This window comes from Planococcus citri, chromosome 3 (genome assembly GCF_950023065.1).
Source record: "Planococcus citri chromosome 3, ihPlaCitr1.1, whole genome shotgun sequence".
NCBI classification, from domain to species: domain Eukaryota; kingdom Metazoa; phylum Arthropoda; class Insecta; order Hemiptera; family Pseudococcidae; genus Planococcus; species Planococcus citri.
Genome location: NC_088679.1, coordinates 6388031 through 6415544, shown reverse-complemented (window position 1 = coordinate 6415544; position 27514 = coordinate 6388031). Strand labels below are relative to the sequence as shown.

Genomic DNA, 27514 nt, shown 5'->3' with positions numbered 1-27514 from the left:
ATAAAAATCGTCTCAACCATTTTAACAAAATACCATATGCGAAGTGAATAAACGCATCATTTAAAAAAATATTTTTAATAGTGAGAGTTCGACAGTCACTTACACCTTAAATACAAAAAAGAATCAAACTAAAAATAAACATACAGTGATTAGAAAATAAAAAAACAAAAAACATTAAGCTCTTTGTAGTCAAACATACCACAAATTTGAGCGATTTCTTTATCACCAAAGTAAAAAAATAAAGTACGTGTTCACAAGTAGTTGTACGCACAAAATCGCATATAAAACGTGATTTATCATTTAGTTTTTAAACACACATACAAAAAAAGAGGAAAAAAAAATAAAAATTATCAAAACGCAACAAAATTTAAAAAATTCAATAAATTAACTTCACACAAAGAACAGCGGAGGGAAAAAAATTAGGAATGTGAAAGTTGACCTAGAGCTAAAATAAAACTATCTATTTCTTATGGAATTAAAAAAAAAGCGTGCTTAAAAAATATATTACTCTTAGTTATGGTTCATTTAAAACATTTTCTATATTTTTCAAAAAAAAAAAATTCAAGAAATCATTTTTTTGTTTTAAAAAAAATCGAGTATTGCGATTGATACATCTTCCATAATTTTTGGAAATGTTTTAGAAACAGCCACCGGAGTCCTTTTTTTTCAACGTTCAGTTCTTTAAATGATTAGGTACTTTTTTTTAAAAAAAAATCTTAACGTATAAGTTAAAACAAAAAATTACATAAATTATTGTACTCGCAGGTGAAACAAAAAAATTATAATTTGTTTACATTTTCATTCGACTTTTCGATATCGACATTTTGGTCAATATTGCCACGTCAAAAAAAAATACAGATCTCATTTTACGATTTTTTTTTACAGCAGAGATAAAAAGACACATCAGATAGTAATATTCAAAGGACGAAGACTCGAGTGGTAAAAGAATCAACACGAGTTTGACCCTTTGAACCAATCAAGCCAATTAAAATCAACAATAAATTTTTTACGGAGCCCAGATATACGTCGAAAACGCACTCGCAGTGTTACCCTATGACCTCACATAAATTCACAAAATTAAATATTACGTTGGTATAGACAGACGTAGACGTCGACGTCAAAACTACACATAAGAAACGAATAAATCTAAATCGAATTCCGATTTTGTTATCACTATCGAGATTCCTCTTCGTATATATCAGCAGTTCGGAATGAGTACAGGTAAGTACATTTTGGGAGAGGGAGAAAAGAAGGATTTTTACATTACGTATAAAATTAGTCAACGGGGCGGATAGGACAGGAATAACATACAAAAATATAGAAGCTTAATACTGATAGATTTTTTTTTTTACAAAATACGTCTTCTCGGAGTCAGCAGCCTACAGCTCGTAATTCACAGCTGATCGTGTGCTTCGTGCGAAACACCATTCGTACGGTTTCCATTTGCAGCAGCAGGAGAAGCTGACGACGGTTTCCTATCTTCGAACATCGAATGAACTAAGCCCGTCTAACAAAAACGATACCGAAAGTTTTATTTACACGTGGTAAGGGTAACATACGCATATAATGATCACAAGAGGTATTCTAAAGTACAAAATATAGCGAATTAATTGGTAGATAATTATTGCTAAATATTAGACTAAATTTAAACTTTAACGCTACTGTAATAATCTGTATGATAAGTTTGAAAAGGCGATCTACATACATTGATTATAGCTACGGAGCTACCGATAAGAATTCCGCATAGGACATCACTCCAATGATGTTTATTATCCATGACTCGGCTCAGGGCTACGAACCAGGCTAATAAGATGACCAAAAATTGGATAGCCGGTTTCAAAAAGAATGTCCTCGTTTTGAGTCTTTTTTCCAAGTATAACTGTTGGCAAAATAAACATATGTCGTATTAGTTAAATACGTATACTAATATTTGAATTACTTATCAAAGTACGCTCGTCTGTGGCCACATTGCCACAGAAAAGACAGATTACACACATGTAACCGGAAATCATCACATCCTACGGTAGAATCCGCAGTTCACACGCCTTGTCTAATATTTCATTCTCATTCACCCTCGACGAAACAGCTTTACTTTTTCATTTTTAATATAACCGTAACGTGGTTGTGTTTTTTTCCCATCATGCATCAAAAAACATGTGACTTGACATACAGGGTGTCCCATGATTCTCCCATCAACACAGAACCTCTATTAAGTACCTATACGTTCAGATTTAGATAGGCACAACATGATCGAATAAAAATTCCCCGAAATTGATTCTGAATGAGAAAGAATCCAGATTTGAACAAAAAATGTTCAAAAGTATTTTTTTTATTAAAAAAAAAAAAAAAAAAAAGTCAAAGAGAATAAAAAATAGATTTTTGTTAAAAAATTCAGATTTATGGATGAAAATTTTCACTTTATTACCTCACCGTTAACTTTTTCAATCGATTCCTTCCTAACATAAGAACAGCTGTTCGTTCAAACTCGAAAATAGTTAGGTTTATAAGACAATTTCGAAGATATTGTGCATAATTATTCATTCGTTACGAACTCACCACGATGAAAACTGCAACGTAAAATGAAAAACTCGAATGACCCGAAGGAAACGATACTCTGCAAGAAAAACAAAATTGAATTACTGCTGATAATAAATTTACTTGACTAGATATAATAGGTAATTAATTATTAGATATGTAATGTTTATCGCAGTCAGATACATAGGAGTATGTAAACACATTCTTGTGAAGAACGAATTCCAATTGGAGGGAAGGGAGGATGTTAGCAGGAATTTAATTTTAATTTTTCACGATTCATTGTTCGTTTATAATTTAATTTTGAAAAAATTATTTGAGACCTTTTTTTCTGAATCTTATCGGTATTATTTTATTATTACTATTTTTTTCAATATCTATTCCTCAATTTCGTTCGAGTTTTTATTCAATCATTGCGTTTAACTTTCGTCAAATTAATGTGATTTTTCAAACAAAAAAAAACTGACAATTTTAATTTTAAAAAAACTAAATTTTAGACATCCCATATCTTCCTTACATCTTTCAAAAAAAAAACCACCTTCGCAATTGTGAATTTTTTTCAAGCCGAGAGATACAAAAAAAAGAAAGGCTAAAATTTGCAGCTATCGATGAAATATCTGAGATCCTTACAGTTTTTGAAATTTCAATGGATTTACTTATAATATCAGCACTATTCTTGCAACAAAAAGAACTCAAAAAATTCAGTTGAATACTCGAAATTTTATGAATAATTTCCTTACCTTTTTGATGAGTTTTTTTTGAACAAGTTGAATTAAAATTTGTAATTTTGAGGTACGAAGTTTTTACTAAAAATGAATATTCAACATTTAAATAAAAAAATTTCCAAATAGTCCCTTGAGTTTAAATTCATTTTTCGATTTTTGACAAATTTCAAAAAATTCAAATTTGGACCAAAATTTTTTAAAAAATCAAAATTTTAGAAAATTGACCCAGATAGCTGAAATTTGGTTTATACCCTATTTTTGACCTGTCGAGTCGATTGGTAACGGTTTCAAACTGTTCTGGAGCCTTCAGCAAATTTTAGGTTTCTCCACTTTTCAAAAAAATGCTGTGAATAGGGTGAAAATGAAATTCTGCACTTCTAAAATCAGATTTACTATCTTTACAACCCCTTCGATCGATTTAGGCACATATTATAAAAATCTTTTTGTGCCGGTTCAAATCCAAAATTTTCTCCAGTGATTTTTTTAAAATGAAAAGTAACATGAAAAAATTTTGTTCGCGAATGTTTGAACAAAAACAAAAAAAACCTGAAATTTGGTGTGTGCCTCATTTTTTATCATCGTAGTCAATTGGTGATGGTTCCAAACCATTCCGGAGGCTCCAGCCAATTTTGATTTCTCCATTTTTTCAAAAATAATCGATGGAGAAAATTTTGGATTTGAACCAACACTGAAACATTTTGATAATACGACTCTAAATCGATCGAAAGGGTCGCAAAGAGGGCAAATTCTGAGTTTATAAGAGCTGAATTTTTTTTTCACCCTAATTTTAAGGCATATTTTCAAAAACTGAGAAAACCCTAAAATCAGCTGGAGGCTCCAGAACGGTTCGAAACCGTCGCCAATCCACTCGGCAGGTTGAAAACAAGGTAATAAACCAAATGTCAGCTTTCTAGATAAATTTACTGAAATTTTGATTTTTTTTTTTAAATTTTGTCCTAGATTCGAATTTTTAAAAATTCTCCAAAAATCGGAAAATGAATTTGAGCACCTGAAATTTTTACTGGTGGTATATTTTGAGATTCTCTTTTAAGCGGATTAATTTTTTTCATTTTATTTTTATAAAACTTGTTTTCAACTCAACGGAGGAGGGCCTTGTATAGAAGGACCAACATCATTCAGAGGCCCAGAGAAAATTCATCTTGGAAAAGGGGATCAGGTGAAGCAAAAGTCTAACATAAAAATCTCAACTTGAAACAATTTCCATTGAATATTCAATTTTTTAATTTTTTTCAAGTTTGCAAAAGTCTCATCCGTATAGAGATGAGAGGAGTAATAAAATTTCGTAAACCGAGGGGGGGGGTTGTAAGGAGATTGAAGAAGTCAATAGAAAGAACTACAACTCATAAATTGAAAATTTTATTATTTATTTTAGTTGTTTTTTTTTTAATTTTGTTCCAACACAAAGGAGCTTTTGGCACGACTCAATTTCAAATTAGAGAGGTGGGGAAGGCAAAAACTTTTCGGAATTTTTTTCCTCATGAAAACCAACTATTGGGCTAGAAGCTGAAAAATTTGTGTATAAAAATGTCTCACAAAGTGTAATTTAACACGTGAAAGAATATTTCAACGATGAATTTCAAAAATTTCGTGCGAGAGGTTGAACTAATTGAAAAATTGAATTTTGATACTTGAAAAAAAAAACTGAATTTGAGTCATCGCTCACTTTGAAAATTGACGATTCTCGCATTTTCGAATCCAAAATTAGAAATGTAGATGGAAACGAAGAGTCGAAATAGTAATGTTGTAAAATTTCATCTCTAGAGACTTTTTTCAGTCCCTTTTTCTCAATTTTCTATAGAACTGGAAAAAAAATTGATGCTCCAAAATACTCACAGCATTTTATTTATTTTTTTGACAGCTTTAATAAACCACAAGACAAAATTTTCACATCACGACAAAAATTTTATTGAGACAGGGTCAAATATCACGAGGGTTTTTGATTTTGAAAAAATTTCAACTGTATAAATTATTCAATCAAATTTTCAATCACTTTTATAAATTATAATTAATTTTTGGGATTTAATTTTGAAAATTTGGCAATTTCTCAGTTTTTACATCGAGTTTAGATTTTTGCATATCATTTTCCTTTTCAAATACAAAAGTGACTTTTCAACAATTGTTCAAAACTTTCGCACCTTAGCTCTGGTCAATACAAATTTCCAGTTTGGATGAAATGAAAATTTATTCAAATTCAGAAACGTTAAAATTTGATTAGGTATACTACAAGTAATTTGTCAACATTTTTAAAAATCTCAGTTTTTTACATTTTTAAAGAAAATTTTAAAATGAAATTTTTCAAAAACGATAACCATTGTAACATTTGGCCCGGTTTCATTCCTATTTTGTCACGATGTAAAAAATTCAACAAAAAAAAAGGACTGAAATACTATGTTTGAATTTTTTTCCGGACATCTTGGGAGAAAAAATTGAGAAGTGAGAATTGAAAAAATCTTCAGCTGATGAACTTTCGTAGCAAACTTCCCGAAATAACAGTAGAATATTTACAACATATAAATATTATTTAATGAACCGACCAAGAACTCTCTCACCCTCATGAACAATTCAAAGAAAAAATTTTAATCGACGCATACACCTTTTTTTTTTGTTAAACTTTTCATATGTAAACTTTCATGTTCTAATAATTCGGTAAATTTTTATGTTTTTTTTTCAAACTAGACAAACACTGTAATTTTATTCTGTCAAAACTTTTATTTTTACTACACTTTCCCACACACTTATCGGAAATTTATCAACATCCATAAATTAAAACACGACGCACGTGTATAGTAAGTAGATACGTAGAGGGCAATTCTCGCCAATTCACCATCGACTTTGTAAAAATACTAAAAATAGAAGTATAAAATTAAAGTAAAAAAAAAAAATACATCAAAAATGTTCGTCGCAAAGATAAGTATTGGCGAGCGACTAAAAACTTTCCAATTTAAAAACGCTTTAAATTATCAAAACAAGGCTACCATGTTAGTGTACCTTGACATTTTAAAAATTCATCGTACCTACGTCAAAATAACATACAGCAAATCTGAAATTACGAAAAAAAAACGGATTCGATTGGTTATTCTTTTATTTTCTTTTGGCAATATTGACCTTCCTGAAGGCTTTACTTTTTACCTCGCTTCGTGAATGGTGAAAAAAAATTCAGCCTCGTTGCATAATTTAAAATCTAACGAAAAACTTGCCTTGATTTCGATATTTTTTTTTTACGTCAGGTTCACCCTGCTGTATTCTTATCCTTTTAAGTAAATGTCAACTGAAAAATCCGGCCTTAGATTGACGAAATCAATACGACGTTTTGACAGTGGTGAATTTAGATCAAACGAAAGGGTGCATTTTGAAATGATGGGTGGGCTGAGGAGGGCAAAAAAGTTGATTGGCACACGTCTTGTTGCGTCGTCGTCGTCGTCGTGGTTGACATTTCTCATAAATAGATGCCGATATAAAATAGACTGTTTATTTTATAGTCAATTTACCTGCTTTCATTAACAACGCTATCCCCTTCAGCGCACGTGTAGTTGGTGATGTACTCGTAATTAATGGTTTTGCAAACGTTTCTCATATCGATACGACACACATCTATAAAATTCGGTCTCAGCCGTCCGATGACTTTTTTCGCCACATCCGTTATCAGCAAAGTGAACAGAGCTCCGCTAGCGAAACAAACTATTTTCTGGTACACGCTCCAATAGTACGCCTTGATCTTATATCTTCCGAAATGATACGACGAATTCGTCTTCTTGTTACGTCTCTGATCGCGGTATTCGCCGATGAAAACCTGCGAAAATAAATTTCATTCAATTTACGAGTAAAACAAACCGAGCGTTGGATTTTTTTGTTGTTTTAATCAACTCTGCGCGCCAGTACACGTAAATATAAGCTTATATTTTCGACGACCTGTGTGAAGCATACCGTGAAATCATTATTTACGTAGGTATACCTACCGCCGTCACCACAGCTGCTGCTGAGATCGCAGATCGCTTTCACAAAGTGCTCCTAACATGCATTCGTTTATTTATACGTACGAGTATGTACCGAAAAAATAACGCTCGGTGAAATTATTCTACATACAACGTTCCAGAAAAATTGTTTCAATGAACGAGAGTGAGAGTAAGTGAGCTCCTCGGGGAAAAATGTGTGGAGTTGCAGTTTCATTTATCTAGATTCCACAGCGTTAAATGACGAATTAGCGCAGAGATGAGGAAAACAAAACATATTTATCGTAAGAATTTTGCAATTTTTGAAAGAAAATTGTACATAGATTAATCGAAGCTGTAGTTGAATAAATACTGATCGTGAGAATCGTTTGATCAATTAGCTCTAGGTATTTTCGTGTAGGAAATAAAATAGAGAAATAAAAGATATAGGCACTTGAGCAATTTTCTCGAAATAATTATGTTGAAATCGTTCGGACAAATCCAAAGGTAACAGACATTGGTCAATTTTATGAAAGAAGAGGGCAGATAAAGAGATGAAAAAATGTTCAATCGTGCTGACGAAAGAACTATTCCACCAGAAATCTCAAGCTTTGAGTTCGCAATCAAAAGATTGACAAGAGTAACTACGTCCCCATTTTCCAAACCTACCTACTTCCTCCTCTAAAAAATTTCAGCTAAGAACTTGAATCAATAATTTTTAAATTTTTGGAAATACTTTTAAAAGACTATTTCTCAATGTAACATTTTTCAAATGAAAATTTACGAAAAATTCCAAGACTCGTAATTTACTTGTAAGTATATTTGAGTTCGGCTAAAGCATAAATAATACGAATTTCATAATTTTCAATCCATCTTGAACCTCCCACAGAATTTTCAGTCTTTCAGAAAAATGATTTTTTCTGAAATTCCCCAGTTTCCAGTACCTTTGCACTATTCATATGGAATAGCAAGAAACCCAAAACTTTCGTCAAGTATTTTTGGAGCTAAGATCAGGGGAGGGGAGTTACGGTAGACCTTATATACTTTCAAAGTTTGAATTTTATGGCCCTCAATAGCTAACTTGTTCCATTCCAAGAATGATTTTGTCTATAAAATAAAATTAAGAAGATGTCCTCCAGCCACATTTCTGCGGTGTCAGGATCTTGAAATAGAGGAAGAGGGGGGGGGGGATCCATTCTCTGAAAATTAGTATTCCATTAATTTAATAGTGCTACCGAGAGCGAATGTGGACTCAGTGCCAAAAAAATTAGGGTTTCCTGAAATTTTTTTACATCGTTTTCACTCCTCTAAAGCAAGTAGATGTTATTGTTTTCGAAAATGAGTTTGTTTCTGAGACAATATTTTAGTTACTCCCTTCCCCTCCACCAAAAAATGATAATTGGAGAATTTTTCTCAAAAGAAGAGTTCTCTCAAATAAGAAGATATTTCATTCATTTTTAAAAGTTGAAGTCAAGAACAAATTTTGTTAGTGACAAAATATTTTTGGAAAGGATTTTTTAATTTGGCACCATTTCACCTTCTTTGACCCAAAAACCAAAATAAAAGTGAACCTCTGAGAATAATGCTGACCTCAGGAAGCTATTCGAGAAGATTTACGCGTACCAAGATTTTTTTGAAAACTGCAAAATAGGAGGCATGATTTGACAATTTTTTCAACTAAAAAAAAAAATAATCTAGAGACACTACTTTTTTTCTTCAAAATTTGATGGAGCTTGGAACAAAATCATGACCGAAAAATCTCTGCAAAACGTAGAAAAAATTTCAAATTTTCAGATACGTACATGTGTAATCCTCCCCCCCCCCTGGTCGGAATTCAAAGTATGAAAATTGTAAAAAAATCAAATGCTTCGAAAAAAATGTTCTTTGATCAGGTGATCTCGTTATGTCTTCAGTATAGTTGTACATCACACCTTTTAGGCCATCAGAAAAGCTCAAAGTTCATTTTTGCCAATTTCAGGAGTTCTCAAAATGATCAGTTTTTTTTTAAAAAAATACGATAATTTAGTAATTATTCCTTAAAAAGGTAAATTTAGAATTTCACGACCATCTGAGTTGAAAAATTATTTTTTTTGACTCACACAAAATTTTTTCAAAATTTCAAACTTTGAGATTTAGCGATGGAGGGGGGGAAGGGGATGTTGAACACGGAATTGAATATTTAAAATTTTTCCTACGTCATTTTGAGGTTATTAGGCCATAATTTTTCGCCAAGTTACATCTAATTTCAAAAATAAAAAAAAATTGAAAAAAGTGATTTACCCAAGGTGAGTTGGAAAGGAGAGGAGGAAGTGTGAAATGCTCTAGAATTTAATAAATGAATACTTCATTCCTTTTCAAACATTTTTTAGTAATGTGTCGACTACAAAATGTTAATCAAATTTAAAATCGGCGGATTTCTGCATCATGGGTCTTCGATTTTTTCCAAAATCAGATCATGTGTAGAGGTCATCAAACGATTGCGAATGACATAAACCGAATATTTCTTCGATTTTTTTTGGCGGAGCTGTGAGGCTTCAAAGTTTTCCAAAATGATTGAAAATGGAAAATTTCTGTCGCAAATTGCTCCGGTTGTACATGGTATAGAATTTTGAACTTTTTTTCAAATTGTAGTATTTTGAGAGGGTAATCGACGAATGATGTCAAAATCACTATTACCACTTTTGAAAACCTAAAAAAATCGATCAAAAAACTAATAATTTAAATAATAACCACTATGTCTGCGAGTAAAAATTCTGAAAAATTCTCAGTTTTCGTCCTTATCATGTTGAAGCGCCTTGGCTTCGTGTCACCACCATCAGCGGAAGAAAAGGAAACGAGATCTCTTTGTTTGTAACTTTGTATGTTTATTTACTGGCTGACTAAAATCTACACCAGGTTGCAGTTATTTGCATTTTTCTATGGAGAGAAGTTGAAACCAGGGTAGAACAATGCACAGGAAAGAGAGAAGGCAGACGTGACGGATAAGTGAGTATGCAGGTACCTAAAATAATAAAATTCGTGGAAAAAAGATTATTGTTTAAGAAGAAGCGATAACAAGACAAGACAGGATCGCGAGCTCCGCAATGTAGAATAACATTTCAAGAAATTGGACTGGCATTTTTTTTCATTTTCGATAAAAAAAATTACGAGTTTGGCACTTATTGCAAAAATACCATCAGAAACATAAAAAATGTAAATTTTTGCATTTTTGATATATTTTACCAATGTGTAGACGAACATGTGAAAAAAATCCCCTTCTCCTCAATTTGTCAACGAATTGACGAAAAATACCATTTTTCGTGCAATAATTTCAAGAGTGAAACGTATTGAAAAAATTTCGCCTTCGTTTTAAACAAAAGCAGGAACCTAAAGAATGAATATTTTTGCATTTTTGAAATACCTATTTCACCAATATGTAGACGTATATGTGAAAAAGTCTCCCCTCCCCCCTCCCCCAATTTGTCAATGAATTGACGATAAAAGGCATTTTTACAGCCAATATTCTAAGTCCCCCATGCCCCAAATCAGGGTATTTATTTCAATTCGAAAATCAAAAATTGTTCAATTACGTAGTTTTTGAAAGTTTACCTCAATTTTTTAGCCAAAAAAATAATAATTTTAATTAGAGATTATTTGAAAATTTAAATTTTTTTAGAGAACACAACACCCCCCCTCACTTCTCATGGATTTCTGATTTTCTGCGAGTATGAAGTTTTTCTCCATTTCAAAAAATCGATAAAATTTTATAAGTTTTTGGCCACTTTTTTCGATTTTTTGAAACTGATAAAAATTATTAAAAATTTTGGCGGAAAAATTTTCAAAACACAAATTTATCCAAAAATAAGCGACTTGCAAATTTTTAATCGCTCAGTTGTTGTTGTTGTTGTTTATTAAACCCCAAAAGTGGTCTTGGATTTTTCCCAAAACAGGTTATGTAGCGACAAGAGCGAAAAAACTACGATTTTTTCGAAAATGCTCCCTATTAGGGGGACCAAATCTCCCCTCCACTGACACTTCCGGAGCTAAAATTTTTTGTGGGTAATTTTCAACTCAAAATGAATGTTTTTGCTGAATTTGATCAAAATCCCCTGACTTTTTTTCGCGATCCATCCTTAAAGTACTGAGGTATATTTGAAGAGCTCTATTCCAAAGTGGGTTAAGTCAAATTTTTTCATTTTTCATAAAACGCATTTGAAATTTTTGATATAGAATTTGTTCTGTTCCTGAAGTGGCACCAATTGTAGAAGGTTGATACATCCTTCCTCTCTTTGGACAAAAAAAAATCGATCGTAGAAAAAGTTATTTTTTCGACCATTTTGCACCACTGAAGTTGAAAAATCAATGACTTAACCCACTTTGGAAATAAGAATCGCCGTAAGAATGGAATCTGCCGTTTTGAACCGTACAAACTGCACATTTCGTGTTTTTTTCTTCTGAAATTGGTCAAGTCTTCCTTTCACAACTTTGGACTGTCAAATATGAAGTTGAAACATCAATGACTTAACCCACTTTGGAAATAAGAATCGCCGCACAGTGGGCCACAGACCCCCAAAAACGGCGATAATTCGGTTTCAACCCTCATTGATGTGCAATACTTCGAATAATACATTTTCGAGGTCGTAGAATTCGAATCTGCACTTATTTTTTTGTAGGGGTGGGGGTGAGGCGTGGGGAGCGGGAAAATTTGAAATGTTGCTCATATTATCATGTAATATATCGATTAATATGTTTTCGAGGTCGTAGAGTTCGAATATGGAGTTATTTTTTTGGTAGGGGTGGGGGGTGAGGTGCGGGGAGGGAGGAATTTCAAATTTTGCTTATATTATTGTGTAATATGTCGATTGATATGTTTTCGAAGTCGTAGAACTTGAATCTGCACTTATTTTGTTTGTAGGGGTGGGGGGTGAGGCGTGGGGGAGTGAAAAATTCCAAATTTACTTTTTGATGTTTTCTTATACCACTGATTTTTAAAGTTTGCAGTTTTTTACACAAAATCAGAACACATTTTGGAACAAAACTCATATAATCGCGCAATATCGTGTGTTCTCTTCTGCATAGTGATGTGTATTTAGGAGTAGTGTATATTACGTTTTAGCGATTTTTTGCCCGAAATTGCCCCATTGCTTACAATGAGCAAAATTTGGAATTTTTCACCTCTCCACGCCTCACTTTTAATCCCTACCAAAAAAATAACTCCATATTCGAACGCTACGACCTCGAAAACATATTAATCGATATATTACACAATAATATAAGCAAAATTTGAAATTTTCTTGCTCCCCACGCCTCACCCCCTACCCCTACAAAAAAAGTAAGTGCAGATTCGAATTCTACGACCTCGAAAACATATCAATCGACATATTACACAATAATATAAGCAAAATTTGAAATTCCTTCCTCCCCGCCCCTCACCCCCCCACCCCTACCAAAAAAATAACTCCATATTCGAACTCTACGACCTCGAAAACATATTAATCGATATATTACACGATAATATAAGCAAAATTTCAAATTTTCCCGCTCCCCACGCCTCACCCCCCCCCACCCCTACAAAAAAAATAAGTGCAGATTCGAATTCTACGACCTCGAAAATGTATTATTCGACGTATTGCACATCAATGAGGGTTGAATCCGAATTAGCTGAATCTCACGCAGTGTTGACTTAACCCATTTTGGAAACCAAAAGTAATTTGACTTAACCCACTTTGGAAAAATGTGAATTTTTAAAGTGCTGGCAACACTGATATGAGGTAGGTATGAAAGTTCTGATACCTATGTTTTGTAAGTACCTCTCTGAACTATTAGATGGCGGTGCTAACTCAATTTTTTTTACATTTGACTTAACCCACTTTGGAATAGAGCTCTTCATTTTAAGTTCGAGTTTTTAAAGAATTTTTTGACCTGATATTTCACGTTGTCGTGTATCTACTTATTTAATTTTTTGCTCGAAAAACAGTGTGGTGTGGCGTCATTTCCTTTGTGTTATCTTCGAATCCTACCTTTTTTATCAGTACGGAAGTATGTGTTCACTGATAATGAGCAGAGACAAAAGAGATTAGGTACATATTTAAAAAAGATTACCTACAACGACGCGTGGTTTACTCGCGAAACATGTTATAGATATTTTTATGGCTCTATTTGATAAAAACCTACCGATCCTACCTACAATATTATAAAATTACTTGCATATTTTATTTCACATTCAATGTCGATAAATATGATTTTTTTTTTCACCAAAAAAAAATCCAATGACGCATATCATGCTAAAAAATCCTAAATTTTACCATTTTTAGGGCTCTAGGATTTTGCAGGCAACAACCAAAACATCGTTTTGACATTGAAATGAGACAACTTTTGCAAAATACAGCGAACTACAAGTCCATGGGCAGAGATGTCCCCCAGTCACCGTGTATTCCATAAAAGGAACCTATTAGGTGTAGGTAAAGGTATAACCAAAGCGAAATTAATTATTTTGCTACAGTTAATAAACTCAATCCGTATTCGCGGGATCCCCCATTAATCGATATTTTGATGAATTTCTGCTATTCTAAAATCAATAATCACTCCGCAATACCCTGCCGAGAAAGCATAAAGATACTGAAACCGACACCTCGCGATTTATCACCGAGGAAGTACAGCTCACTGAATTCAAACCGACGCCGGGCGTTCATTGTTGGCACATTTTTTCGAACATCGAACCCTTATTCTGTTTCCATTATGTTATACCTTACCTACTAGCTGTACATTTTATAATAAACTCACCAGCAATAAAGGAATCAATGTTCCTACAATGTTCAACACCAGGGCTGGTACTGTCGACTCTGAGTACGGATATCTGATGGATGTATCGTCGCAGAAGAAACCTCTTCTGAATGGTTTCATTATCTTGGCCGTGTATAAATCGAAACTTCCAACTGAAACATGCAATTTCAATACCTAGTTAGATTTGGGCATGAAATATCAAAATAAATGTACGATTGTACAGGTAAATGACTAAAATTGCAAGTACTGTACGATAATTTTTTTTATCGTTCATTTTGAGCAGTAAGTATTTTTGGGATCTTGACAACGAAAACCGGATTCCATAACTTTACCATTGCATGACCGCCTATGGAGACCGATAAAGAAGGTAATGTATTTCGCGAGACGATGAGAGTATTGTACCGGAATTTTAATAAATGAAACAGACTACATTGTTGTCGAGAAGCAAAACGTTCGCCACCAAGAAATCGAACATCGTAAAATATTTAACGAACTCGGTTTCAATTACCTGCCAGATAATTTTCTTCCAGGTTTTAATGCACATTGTACTTGCAGTGTTGCAATCTTGTGCTTATAACCTCAAATCCGTAATCTTCCGAAGTAAGATTAGGTACGAAGAAAAGAGAAAGGAGAAAAATGAGGAAAGATGAAATTTTTTTAATCCATTAAGTTCAAAATGAAATATGGTACTCAAAAAAATCATCATTACCGACCCCCCCCCCCAATGGTTAATTTTCCATTAAATAAGTATCTGGAATGAGCATTTTTTTAAAAACGGTAAGACAATAAAAAATTATGAAAATGACAAGCTCATACTAGAAACAACTGCTTTGTTAATTTTCCTACATACCTACATAGAAAATTGAATTGTATTTAAAAATAAAAGCACGATTTTCATAACTATAGAAATTCTTTGTCCGTTATTGTTATCGTACAACATAATTTTTATCTTGATGGTTTTTTTTTTCTCGCCACAGAATACTGAAAAATGCGGTCAGATCCAATTGGTTGGAAGAATTAAGTATATTGTTAACGAACGATTTGTTCAAAGAACATGGATTACTTTTTTCCTCATAAAACTGTAGGTATATGGTACTCAAAATTTTCACATAAGTATGTTTTTATAGGTTTTGAAAACATTAAGAATTGCAAATAAAAATTCAAAATCATTTTTTATAAAATGATTTGAAAATTCAAAGTTGAATTTCTTTTACAAAGGATCAGTTTTTGTTCTTGTGCCTCAAAATTGGCTGCCTTTTCCCCTCTTTTGAATTTTGATCATTTTTTAAAGAGAGGACCACGTCGTGGTATTGTATTTATATCATTTGTCGTTTTCAGCTTAATTCGTTAGAGCATGTTTTCAATTTATTTTAAGATACCCTTTGGTACCATAATAACTTCATAATAAGCCTCCAAATTACAAAAACAAACAAACAATTCGATCGACCTATGGTTTGTGGAGTTTTCAAAAGAGTTGTTTCCGTATTTCAACTCATTTATTTTTGATACACGCCACCAAGTCTCACAAGGAGCATTAAATTTCAAAAAAATTGAAAAAATCGTGTAAACTACAATATTTTGTTGGATTTTTAGAAATTCTCATTTCAAATTCCAAAATTTGTTTTTGTGATTGATCAATTTTTTTTCTCTCTTTTTCAACATTAGAAAACACTAAATTCAAAAAAAAAAAATCATTGCGATGCATTTTGGATCTAGAGAGATTGTTTCAGGAAAGAGGGGGGAGGGGAGAGTGCATCCCTTCAAAACTGAGTTCAAAATGAAAAAAATGTCATTCGTGTATGAATTCTGGTCTCGGTGACTTTTTTCTATCAAAGGATTTGAACATTCGTGCGAAAAAATCTTCGAAGAATATTTTTAATCCATCAATGTGTCCCAAAATTCTATAATGATAGATAACAGATTTTCAAATTCAATATTTTTTTAAAATGGAGACCTGAGATGGAAGGGGTTAAATGCCTTCAACATTTTGAAATTCAAGTTTTTTTTAGTCGTTTTTGCACATTTTGCCTTCACATTGACTTCTTCGGCTCCAATACGAGAAAATAAATAAGAAATGAACCTCTAGAAAATCATTTTGAATCAACAAGGAACCACTTTTGGTGGTGATTGTCAAATGTCAGTACAATCTGCCTTTAATTTTTCGAAACAGGAATTTTTTTAGCTGGAATTTTCAGAATCTCATTTTTTAGTCAAAATGAACCGATTTAGCTATTCAGAACAATAAGTTCGAAAAAAACCACCCACGCCGTAGTTTTGCATACTTCGAGATTTGAAGTGCATATTTTTACAAATTTTGAGAAAAAGGCTGTTTTTTTTGCGATTCAATTGTGATTTTTTTTTTTTAGTTTGAATTTGACGCTGTGGGTGAAATAATTATGTTATCAGGAGAAGGATCCAGGAGAAGAAATTACATCTGAGAGACTCGAGTTTATCAAATACATACTTTTGAGACCTACAGAAAAAAAAATATCAGTTGTTTCACGACAAATCAGTCTTAAAAATACTTCCTCATCTCGCTGATAAAATTCCTTTTCAAAAAAATCGTATACTGATAATTTTGCTCATCCCTGCTCCATCCAGTTGAACGCAGCACCCTTTCCCCTACACCCCCTCACCCACACAAGAATACAAATTGTTCCAATCGAAAAAATTTCTTAGTGCCTTCATTAGTTAGTATACAAATAAACTCATCTAAAAGTGTAAACTACTCGTATCGTATTTTAATGAATTTCTATCACGAAAGTAGAAATTTTGAAAGGAGAACGAGTCTAAAATAAGCCTCGGAGGAATTGGGGGGGGGGGAGAATTGCATGTTTCTCATTCACGATACCAAAACTACCCCAAAAAAATGAGATTTCCCCACACTTCCCTCAGATGATTTATGGACCCAAAATCGCGGGCCCTCAATACTTGAACATTAAGTAATTTTAATTTTTTTTCACCAATTTGAGCAATTTTTGACCATTTTGGAAAATCTAAGCCCCCTCAGAATCCTTTAAATTACTGTTTGGTCGGGTGGAATTTTTTCAGGTGTTTGTTTGGGCAAAAATACGTACTCGCGACTCATTATGAGAATTATATTCGATACTTGACGTTTTAATCACTTTCTTCGAGCGTAATTTCATGACTCATCTCTCATCTCTGCTTTTTTGTCGAATTTTCATACTGAAAATCGGAATTTTTCAATAGATTCGGGCGTATTTTTGGGATTTTTGTAGGTCATTTTTTGTGCCTATAATACTTTTAGAAGTAAATGGGGAGTTTTTAAGAGTTGTTTTCGTATTTCAACTCATTTATTTTTTATGCACGCCACCAAATCTCACAAAGAGGATTAAATTTCAAAAAAAAAAAAAAAAAAAAATTGAAAAAATCGTGTCAACTACAATATTTGTTGGATTTTCAGAAATCCTGATTTAAAATTTCAAAATTGATTTTTGTGATCGATATGGAAAAAAAATTTTCTCTCTTTTATAACATCAGATACACTTAATTCCAAAAAAAGTCATTGCGATGCATTTTGGATCTGCAGCGGTTGTTTCAGGAAATAGGGGGGGGGGGTGCATCCCTTCAAAACTAAGTCCAAAATGGAAAAAATTTTATTCGTGTATAAATTCTGGTCTCGGTGACTTTTTTCTATCAAAGAATTTGAACATTCGTGCGAAAAATTTTCGAAAAATAATTTTAATTCATCATGTGTACCAAAATTCTTTAATGATAACAGATTTTCAAATTCAATCATTTTTCTAAATGAAATACCTAAGATGGAAGAGGTTAAATTCCTTCAAAATTTTGAATTTCAGTTTTTTTTTTCAGTCGTTTTTGTACATTTTATTGCCTTTACATTGACTTCTTTGGCCCCAATACGAGAAAATAAATAAGAAATGAACCTCTAGAAAATCATGTTGACTCAACAATGAACCACTTTTGAGGATGAGTGTCAAGGTAATGTGACTCAAATTGTTCAAAACAGAAATTTTTTCAGCTGAAATTTTTTATAGAATCTTATTTTTTAGCCAAAATGAACTGATTTAGCTACTGAGAACGATAAAGTTCGAAAAAAATCACCTACACAACCTAGTTTTGCATATTTTAAGATTTGACTTATTTTTGCGTATTATTTTAAGAATTTTTAGGCATATATTTTTGGTACATATTTTCACATTGTTGGGAACTGTATTTTTTGTGCTTCAATTACGACCTTAAAAAAAATTAGAGTTTGACGCTATGAGAATCAGCCATAATTCTGGGATTATTTTTCTAGGGTTAAAATTTTAAAATATGTTATCAGAAGGAAGATCCAGGAGAAGAAATTGCTTCTGAGAGGTTTGAGGTGATTAGAATAGTCTTTTGATACCTACAGAAAAAAAGTCAGTTGTTTTTAGACAAATCAGGCTCAAAAATACTTTTTCATCTCACTCGTGTTTCGTCTTCCCGATGATTCTTACGAAAAAATTTTCCAATAAAAAATGTTCCTAAATAGCATCTCTACAATTTCGGTTCGTACAACATTTTCATGTAAGGGACTCGCTTTCCCTCAAATTCGAATATTTTCTCTCAAAAAATCATCAAAATTCTTGTTTTTTCGGTTTTTACGAAAAGTTTTAGAAGTAGGTAGAGCAAAATTTATAACAACAAAATGTGTTCATAATAAAATTTCTTTCCAAAAAATCCTACGTCGATCATTTTTCTCAACTATCCTCCATTCAGGCCAACGCAGCCTTCTCTCCTCTCCATTCCCCTCTCTCAATAAAAAATTACAAATAAAATTGTACCAATCAAAAAAATTTCTTCGTGCTTTTATTAGTTAGTACACAAAATTTCATCCAAAAGTGCGAACCTGTGAACTTCTCGTATTTTAATGAATTTCTACTTGAAAGTCGAAATTTTGAATAAAAGAAGCACTAGGAGAGGAGGTGGGGGAATTGCAATCTACGATACCAAAACTACCCAAAAAATGAGATTTCCCCGTAATTCCCTCGAATGATTTACGGATCCAAAATCAGGTCCCAATATTTGAACATTCGATATTTTCCCCCATTTTGTGTAATTTTTGGACCATTTTGGAAAATTTTAACTCCCTTAAGATCCTCTAAATTTCTGTTAGGTCAGGTGAAATTTTTTCAGGTGTTTGTTTGGGTAAAAATACGTATCCGCAACTCATTATGAGAATCATATTCGAAACTTGACTTTTTTATCGCCTTCTTAGAGCGTAATTTCATGACTCATCTCTCATCACTGCTTTTCTGTCGAATTTTCATACTGAAAATCAATATGTTTTGAACGATTGAGGCGTATTTTTGGAATTTTTTTACGTTCTTTTCTGTCCCTAAAACTTTTGGAAGTAAAATAGGTAACGTTAATAGATAGGTACTTTTATGTGAGATTTTGATTTTTCTGACCCTGACACTTTTCAAAATTTGAACAATAATTTTTCAAAAATTTCTACTTTGAAAACCGAAGTAAATTGGCCAGAGCAAAGTGAAAGCTAAATCTTTTGAAAATTCGAGTACCAAATACTTAAAAAAAAAACTTCATTTTTGAAATCAGAACTCAATTTTTCTCCCCCCCCCCCTCCCCACGATATTTTTAAAATAAAATTTTAATCAAAATTTAAACAATAATTTTTCAAAAATTTCAACTATGAAAAGAGAAGTAAATTGGCCAGAGAAAAGTGAAAGCAAATAAACCAAAATAGGTATGTACTTGAAAAAAAAAACTTAATTTGGAAATCAGAACTCAATTTTTCTCTCTTCGATATTTTTAAAACACAATTTCAAACATTTTGAAAAATACAACCCTCTCGGTCCTCATCCCTCATATAAATACATGTCTCTCTCTCCAATCTTCAATTCAAACGCTGTCACCAATTTTTTACATTAAAATTCAGACTTCCTCACCGTAAAATTATTTTGTCACCGAAAAAATTGCGCATCGGCAAAATAATTGCATACGTACACAAGACGATGAATTGATGACAATGTCGATTTGTGCCACCTGTTTTTCATACGTCAAAGAAGACGAGCAAATAATATCGTACAATGAGAATTTAGACGCGCGTCTGGAGTCTGACGGGCTACAAAACGTTCCCACCAATCACATCACAGATGGGGCGGTCCTAAGTACTTGTGCTATTTTTCATGTAAAATTCGATGATGTGAACAGTTTTATGCGATGTTTTCGTGAATTTATATTTTACTATGAAAATTTAAAACAGGAGATGAAACAAATATTTTTTTCTAGCATCTAGAACTAGAAGTACCTACTGCAGTACCCACGAATACAGTCCTTGTCACCCATCAATGAGTATAATTCACGATTTTTGTCACTGAAAATGCTAGGTGTAATTTGAAATTATTAAATAAAAGCGAAATGTTGACCTTTTTTTTCATTTTATACTTTTTTTTATTATTATTATTCATAATTAAAAAATCAGTACAATAAGCACAAAAAACAAAACCATAAATCATATTTATGATGATATTTATCACTTTTGAAACAAACAGTAGGAAGCTACGAAATACAACGAAAAACTAAATATTAATAATTAGAAAATCAGTTCAAAAAGTAAAAGAACAAAAAAAAATCAAAAATCATATTTATGATGATATTCATCACTTAATTGATAATAAGAAATGAGATTTTTGAAATGAACAGTAGGAAGGTACTAAGAAATACAATGAAAAACGAAATATTATTAATTAGAAAATCAGTACAAAAACTAAAAGAACAAAAAAAAATCAAAAATCATATTTATGATGATATTTATCACTAATTGGTAATAAAAAATGAAATTTTTGAAACAATCAGTAGGAAGGTACTTAGAAATACAACGAATAAACGAAATATTATTAATTAGTACAAAAACTAAAAGAACAAAAAAAAATCAAAAATCATATTTATGATGATATTTATCACTAATTGGTAATAAAAAATGAAATTTTTGAAACAATCAGTAGGAAGGTACTTAGAAATACAACGAATAAACGAAATATTATTAATTAGTACAAAAACTAAAAGAACAAAAAAAAATCAAAAATCATATTTATGATGATATTTATCACTAATTGGTAATAAAAAATGAAATTTTTGAAACAATCAGTAGGAAGGTACTTAAAAATACAACGAATAAACGAAATATTATTAATTAGTACAAAAACTAAAAGAACAAAAAAAAATCATAAATCGTATTTATGATGATATTTATCACTTAATTGGTAATAAAAAAATGAAATTTTTGAAACAATCAGTAGGAAGGTACTTAGAAATACAACGAATAAACAAAAATTATAAGAAGAAATCACTACAATTTCATCTGCTACTACTAATAGGAAAAAGTACTCAAGTTACAGTTACAAGGAATAATAAAAAAAAACAAAATAAAAATCACTACCTGACTATGACTACCAATATTTGGCATAAAAATAGGATTTTTATTTTTTAGATACAACAAATAATAAAAAAGTAGGTAGGTAATTGAAAAATACAATAATAAAAAAAAAAATGGAAATCACCACCAATATTTGGCATAAAAAGTGTTTTTTTTTATACCTACATTAAAGCGAAATACACTTACAGATACAACACAATATATAATAAAAAAATGAAAAAAATGAATATCACTTTAGTTTCAGTTTGGCACCTTGAAACAATTTAAAGTAAATACTACTTTAGGTAAAAATCATTTGATCACAGGTAACAAACAAATAAGCGTTTTTTTTAGTCAATAGAAGGTAATTCAATCTCAAGTTCTTCAATATTCATAAACATAACATCTAATCCTATGTCATTTTTCTCCTCTTCCTGTGGTGCTTGAAATTTAGCTGAACTAGCGCGTTTTTTTTTAGTAGAATAAATTCTTGGTTGAGGTTGAATATTCCTCACATAATCACGACTCTTCGATTTATTATCCTTCTTACAGACAGGTGCAGATTTTAAAACATCAGATTCGATGCATAATTGAACCTTGTTCAAATATTTCATCACCAACTTTCGATCGTCTTTATTTTTTGCTAAATTTAGAACAGAATTAAATTTCATCTTCAAATCCTCCTCACTGACATCCTTTTCAGCATCAACGAGTAATATATCCTTGATTTTTGTAGAAATAACTGCAGAGTTGTTGTTGTTGATACTTTCAAATGATTCCAAAGTTGCACAATGAGCATGAGCATTAGCATTATTAATATCAACACTAACGTTGTTCTTTTCATTTTCAATCATGCACACTTCATGTACATGCTTACACATGTTCCATTTGATTGAATAATCTAAGCATGTACAACTATACCTATGCAGACATGCATTACATAATGTACATATAAGACTACATGTACAATTCGCATCGTTTTTCTCAACATAATATATCTGTTTTGACGATACAATCCAACGTTCATCAGTAGAGTCATAAGTAATCAACGAATCATTTCTATTGGCAACAGCAGTTCGATGTCGTCTTCTCAGGTCCTGAATTTTTTTTGTAAGCTTGCCTTTATGATGAAGAATAATCTGATCAAATAAACGGTCACGTATAAATTTCATCAATATTGAAATTGTCCGGTCCAATCGTTTCACTTTTTTCCCTTCTAAATACACATACTTCAACGTTCGGTGAAGACTCTCTAGATGAGTATTCGAATTCAGTCCACTTTGCTTCCTATAACAATATGCCCACTGCTTTCTATTACTCACGTACGTACTTTCAAAATATTCTGCATAATTTTTTGTATCTTTGTCTTCTTTCCACCGAGCGATGGTATCCGGCAATAAAAGTTCGAATTTATTCTCATCCAACTCTTCTAATAGAACACGTAATTGTTTATATGTCTCGTTTTTCTTATCAGCTTCACGTTCGCCACCAATTCTGTTCAGATTTTGCTGCCATGCTCTCACAACATGCCATGTACAATATAATTGTTTCTTAGGTGGTCCCATAATTCTAGTCCAAGCATTGCCAAAACCCACTTCCATGTCTGACATAAATAGATTCGTGTCAATCAATCCAACGGAGTCTCTGATTTTAGAGAAAAAAAATTCGTAAATAGCTTGGTCAGAGCGATTCGTTAGTAAAAATGCACAAGGAAATCCCTGATTGACACTATCTAAAACTAATATAGTGTAAAGAATGAAATCGTATCCCATGCCATGAGTACCGTCCACGCATATTGTATTTTTGCCGTATTCTTTCAACATTTCTTTCTGGCCATCGTTCATGAAAATTGCTACAAAATCAGATGGTTTCAAAATCGAATTCGGATCTTCAACGTCTTGAGGTTTGTAAAAAATAACAGGATGACTTTCCTGTAATCGCAGTTCTTTGATTAAAATATCAACACTTCGTGCATCACTGGAATCCCGCACTTCTTCATTAGAAATATCAAAAGCTGCGCGGATATTGTGTAAATCTTTGTTGGTTAACAAGTGCTCTCTTTCTATATCACCCTCAAGCGAATCTCGTATATTACTCAGAATGACCGGAGCGGGTATTTTTAATTGCAGTTGCCTGGCAATTTCTTCACGTTTTGTAGGTGAAACATTAAGATGTTTCAGATCATTACAATGCCCAACATGAGTTGAAATGAAATTAGCACGACATACATTTTTACCGATCACAACATCAATAGCCGCTGGACAGAAAGCATTAATTTTTTTGGAACCTTGAATTTTCAACAGTCTCAAATTTTTGCCTTTACTTTTGAAAGTACCACTGCGGTGACATATGAAATGTGCAGTACTTTTTTCTTGACGTCGCTTCAGAATAAATTTACAATGCGTTTTTTTTTCTTTGAGTTTCTTCCAGCTCATAAAAGTATTCCATGTATCAAATTCTAGGTTTTCAACTTCGTATAATATCTGATGTTCATCACTAAAATGTTTTGAAATTTCAGTACTGTTACCTTTGAAGACGCATAACGGACATTGAACTACTTTTACTCGTAAAGATGAATCTTGATTATGAACTTGATTGTGGTATTTGAAATTTTTCAACGAATTGAATGATTTTGGGCACTCGGAGCAAACATATTTGAAATTCCCTTCTTTTTTGCGAGGTACTTGCTCTCGAATACTTGTAGATGATTGAAAGTGTATATTTTTGAGATGTTTTCTCAAATTACTATTTGAAGAAAATGATTTGTCGCATAGGTTACAGTCAGCTGAAAAATCAAAATACACATATGTCAATTATTCACATTTCATGAATTTAAATCATAATTGACTTAGTTGATGAGAAACATACCTTTGAAAGATGCCATTTTACGTGAAGTCCGGATGTTATTTTCAAGAGAAGTGGCAAAACTTTCATTTTCACGTCAGCTGAAAACTGAAACAAGTTATGTCAACTAAGTCAACTTTGAGCAAATGAACACATACATGATTTTTATTCATTTCAATGTTTTACCGAAAATGATTTTTTATTTTTACTTACCTTTCAAACTTCGAAGTTCGAAGATACATGATTGTGACGGTGTTTTAATTATTCGGAATAACGCAAACTTCAACTTCCAAGTTCCATTTTTACGTAAATAACTTAATCCAACATCAGTGATAACGGTGATAAACATACCGCTACGCTGTGATTGGTGGGAACGTTTTGTAGCCCGTCAGACTCTAGACGCGCGTGAATTACGTTCAGGTTCACTTAGTTAGAATATGTTTACCGAATACCTATGCCACAAGTCCATAACTTATTCAACGGTCATTTAACAGAGTGAGAATTTTATTTAGGTTCCAAACAGCACGAAAAACGAATAAATCCTCGCGTTTAATTATGCAGTGCAAATTTTGGGCATGGATTTAGCGAAACGTAATCAATTATCGATTTTATTGGCATATTTTTTCAAAAAATATAAGTATACTTAACACGAATGAGGCAGTAAAGACTAAACGAATTGTATTTTAAGACCCGTAACCGAAATGATAAATTTTTGTCGCAAATTTTACGATTATTCCACGCATAAGTAGGTAAATTCAGGACACCAATTGTAAAGTAATTCTTGAAAAAATGAATTACTTACACGCGATAAAAATGTATTAATGTGCAGATAAATGTAGGTACTTTGTAAAATAACGTACGTAGTTATCGAGTAAATAATCTTGTTTATTTATTTTTCGATTCGCCTTCGCCGTTAGATTAGAAGAAAAAATTGTAGGAGTATTTAAAAAAGATAAGAATTACGTCATTATTGTACGATGACGAATACTCCGTTGATGATATTCGACAAGAAATTAGCATTAAGTTTATCTCACAGCGAGTAAGTAAGAAGTATTTATAAAGAATGATTTCAAGGCGATGAATACATATAGGTAGTTGTAAAGAATGTGTCTGCATTCTTTGGCGTAACTACCTGTGGATTATTATTACCTTACCTACTAATAAGGTTCACGCCATTGAACTTGATTAATTAAATGAATCGAAGAGAGAGAGAAAAAAATTCTAACACCCATAGAAAGAGTATTTTTTTAATAGAAAATAAGAAGCTTCTTATTAAGTAATTCAACGAAAAGGTTCTCAATTGTAACGAGCTAATCTAATATTCAAAGTAGGTACTCAAAACATTGAGGAATAAAATCAAGAATCTGTAAGTGTAAAGAAGATATTTTTCCGGCGCCTTCGATAAACGTGTCACCTTATTTTTTGGCACAAAAAACCTGACGTAAGCACCCGATAATGTATTCGTAGGTAGGTACGCTTTCGTACCTGTGCTCGGTAATCGTATTCAAATAATGTTTTGAATATTATTCAAAGTTCAACTTACGTGAAAAAAATACAATCAAGTCTGTTATCACAGGTCTGAGGACGTCGACGGAAGGAGTATCCATGGTTATTGTGGAAAAATTGGCTCCACGAAATACACGTCAAATTCAACTAAAGATTTTGCTTCACTATTAATTTTACTACGAGATGGGTAAACGAGAACCAAAAGTTCACCCAATTATTAACCAAACGGCTCAACTTTCAACCCGTTCAATGCTCAAAGTACACTGAAGAAATGAAATCACATCGCCAACAGCGGTTATCAAATTATCATATGTAAACGCTGTGAAAAATTGGGTAAATAAAATTCACACGAAGCAGCGAAACGATACTTTTGGCTGACTTGTTAACGAGTGTGAATCGAACTGAATGAATTGCGCGATCAGAAAAGCGCCAACCAATACGAAAGTAGGAGAGGAGAATGATATTGAACCATGGTTTGGAATCCACGAATAGGAGCGCGCCTACAGAAATGTGTAGAAATTAAGTTTTTCGGCCAAGTTTTTATTTTTTATTTTTTGTACAGTTTTTTTTTGATTTTTGACTGGATTGGAAGAAAAATTAAATTAAAGCGCCATAAAAAATCAAGCAGGGAGATTGTGTTTAAAAAAAAAAAACACCACAACCTTGAAACTTTATCCTTTATCAGCTATGATATGAAATAATGAGACTATAAGAGTGTTATGAATTATGAAAACTAAAAAAAAATGCAAAATATTCTTATTTCAAATTCAATGTCCATAAACATGAGCTCTTCAATCAATGAAATTATTTATTATCTCTGTGACGATTTGATGAGAATGAGACCTTTTGTAAATCTCAGAAATTTCAGAATCATTGTTCTTCTGATATTAAAAAAAAATTTTAAAGGAAGTAGAGCACTTTCTCATTGTCAATAAAACTGATGAAAAATTATTGTCCTCGAGCTGAAGTCGACTAAGATAGGTAGGTACCAAAAATTGAAGTTCATTAATTCCAGCCAATCAGAAGCATCAACTACAAAATTACAAATTTTGCCAAATTGCTACCAATAAAAATTTCATCCAATACTGAAGAGAAAACCACTTGAACCGATCTGCTCCGATTTGAACGGAATACAAAGACAAGCCAGGTTAAAGAAAGAGCACGTCCAAAACTCCTGAGTTACCAAAATGTTATTTTTAGATTTTTAGCAAATTTTTGAAAATTCTAAAAGTTTTAAAAAACCTTCATTATGATAAATTTTTAGGCAATTTCTATGTTCTTAACCTCAAAAAAATAATATTTCTCGATCAGTATAGCCAAAAAAACGCGTTTTTTGCGAGAAAAATTCTGTATCCATAAGTAGGTGGTGAGGAGAAAATTCTGGTACCCTGCGGAATGTGTAGGGGAAGCATAAACTTTTCAATCCCAACTTTTGTCAAAATTTCCAAAAAATTCTTGTTTTTTGCCATAAATTTTTGACGTTATCAAAAAAGTCCTAATGTTTTTTGCAGAAATGACCTAAAAAACTTTTGTTAGTAGCCAACATTTTGAAAATGTCTGATTTTGCCAAAAAATTACCTTTAGAAGTTTAGTCTTTGTTATGTTTTTAGTGTGCGTAGCATACTATTGGTTTTGGTTTCGCTTTGAGAAATAGAAATTTCAATTGCAATGAATGTTCTCTTAAAAGCTATCCAACCGTTTTTTGTACCTATTGGACACCATTTGAGAATCATTAAGGGCCGATTCCGCATACACGATTGCATACCCGGTCCGCCTGATTTTCGAGTGTTGAGATCTCGAGATCTATC

General features: G+C 32.2%; 2 protein-coding genes across 2 annotated transcripts; both read right to left on the bottom strand.

Annotated features, from left to right (window-relative positions):
- Positions 1 to 59: 59 nt before the first annotated feature.
- LOC135841717 (putative phosphatidate phosphatase) lies at positions 60 to 26018 on the bottom strand. Its single transcript, XM_065358845.1, has 6 exons — positions 25744 to 26018; positions 13970 to 14121; positions 6767 to 7068; positions 2557 to 2614; positions 1706 to 1879; positions 60 to 1507 (listed from the first exon to the last, which is right to left on the bottom strand). Exons 1-6 carry the CDS (start codon positions 25805 to 25807, stop codon positions 1394 to 1396), a joined length of 864 nt encoding a protein of 287 aa, XP_065214917.1. The 5' UTR covers positions 25808 to 26018; the 3' UTR covers positions 60 to 1393.
- On the bottom strand, positions 21161 to 25737 carry LOC135841714 (uncharacterized). The gene is made up of 3 exons (XM_065358842.1): positions 24414 to 25737; positions 24225 to 24308; positions 21161 to 24141 (listed from the first exon to the last, which is right to left on the bottom strand). Exons 2-3 carry the CDS (start codon positions 24238 to 24240, stop codon positions 21707 to 21709), a joined length of 2451 nt encoding a protein of 816 aa, XP_065214914.1. The 5' UTR covers positions 24241 to 24308; positions 24414 to 25737; the 3' UTR covers positions 21161 to 21706.
- Positions 26019 to 27514: the final 1496 nt, after the last annotated feature.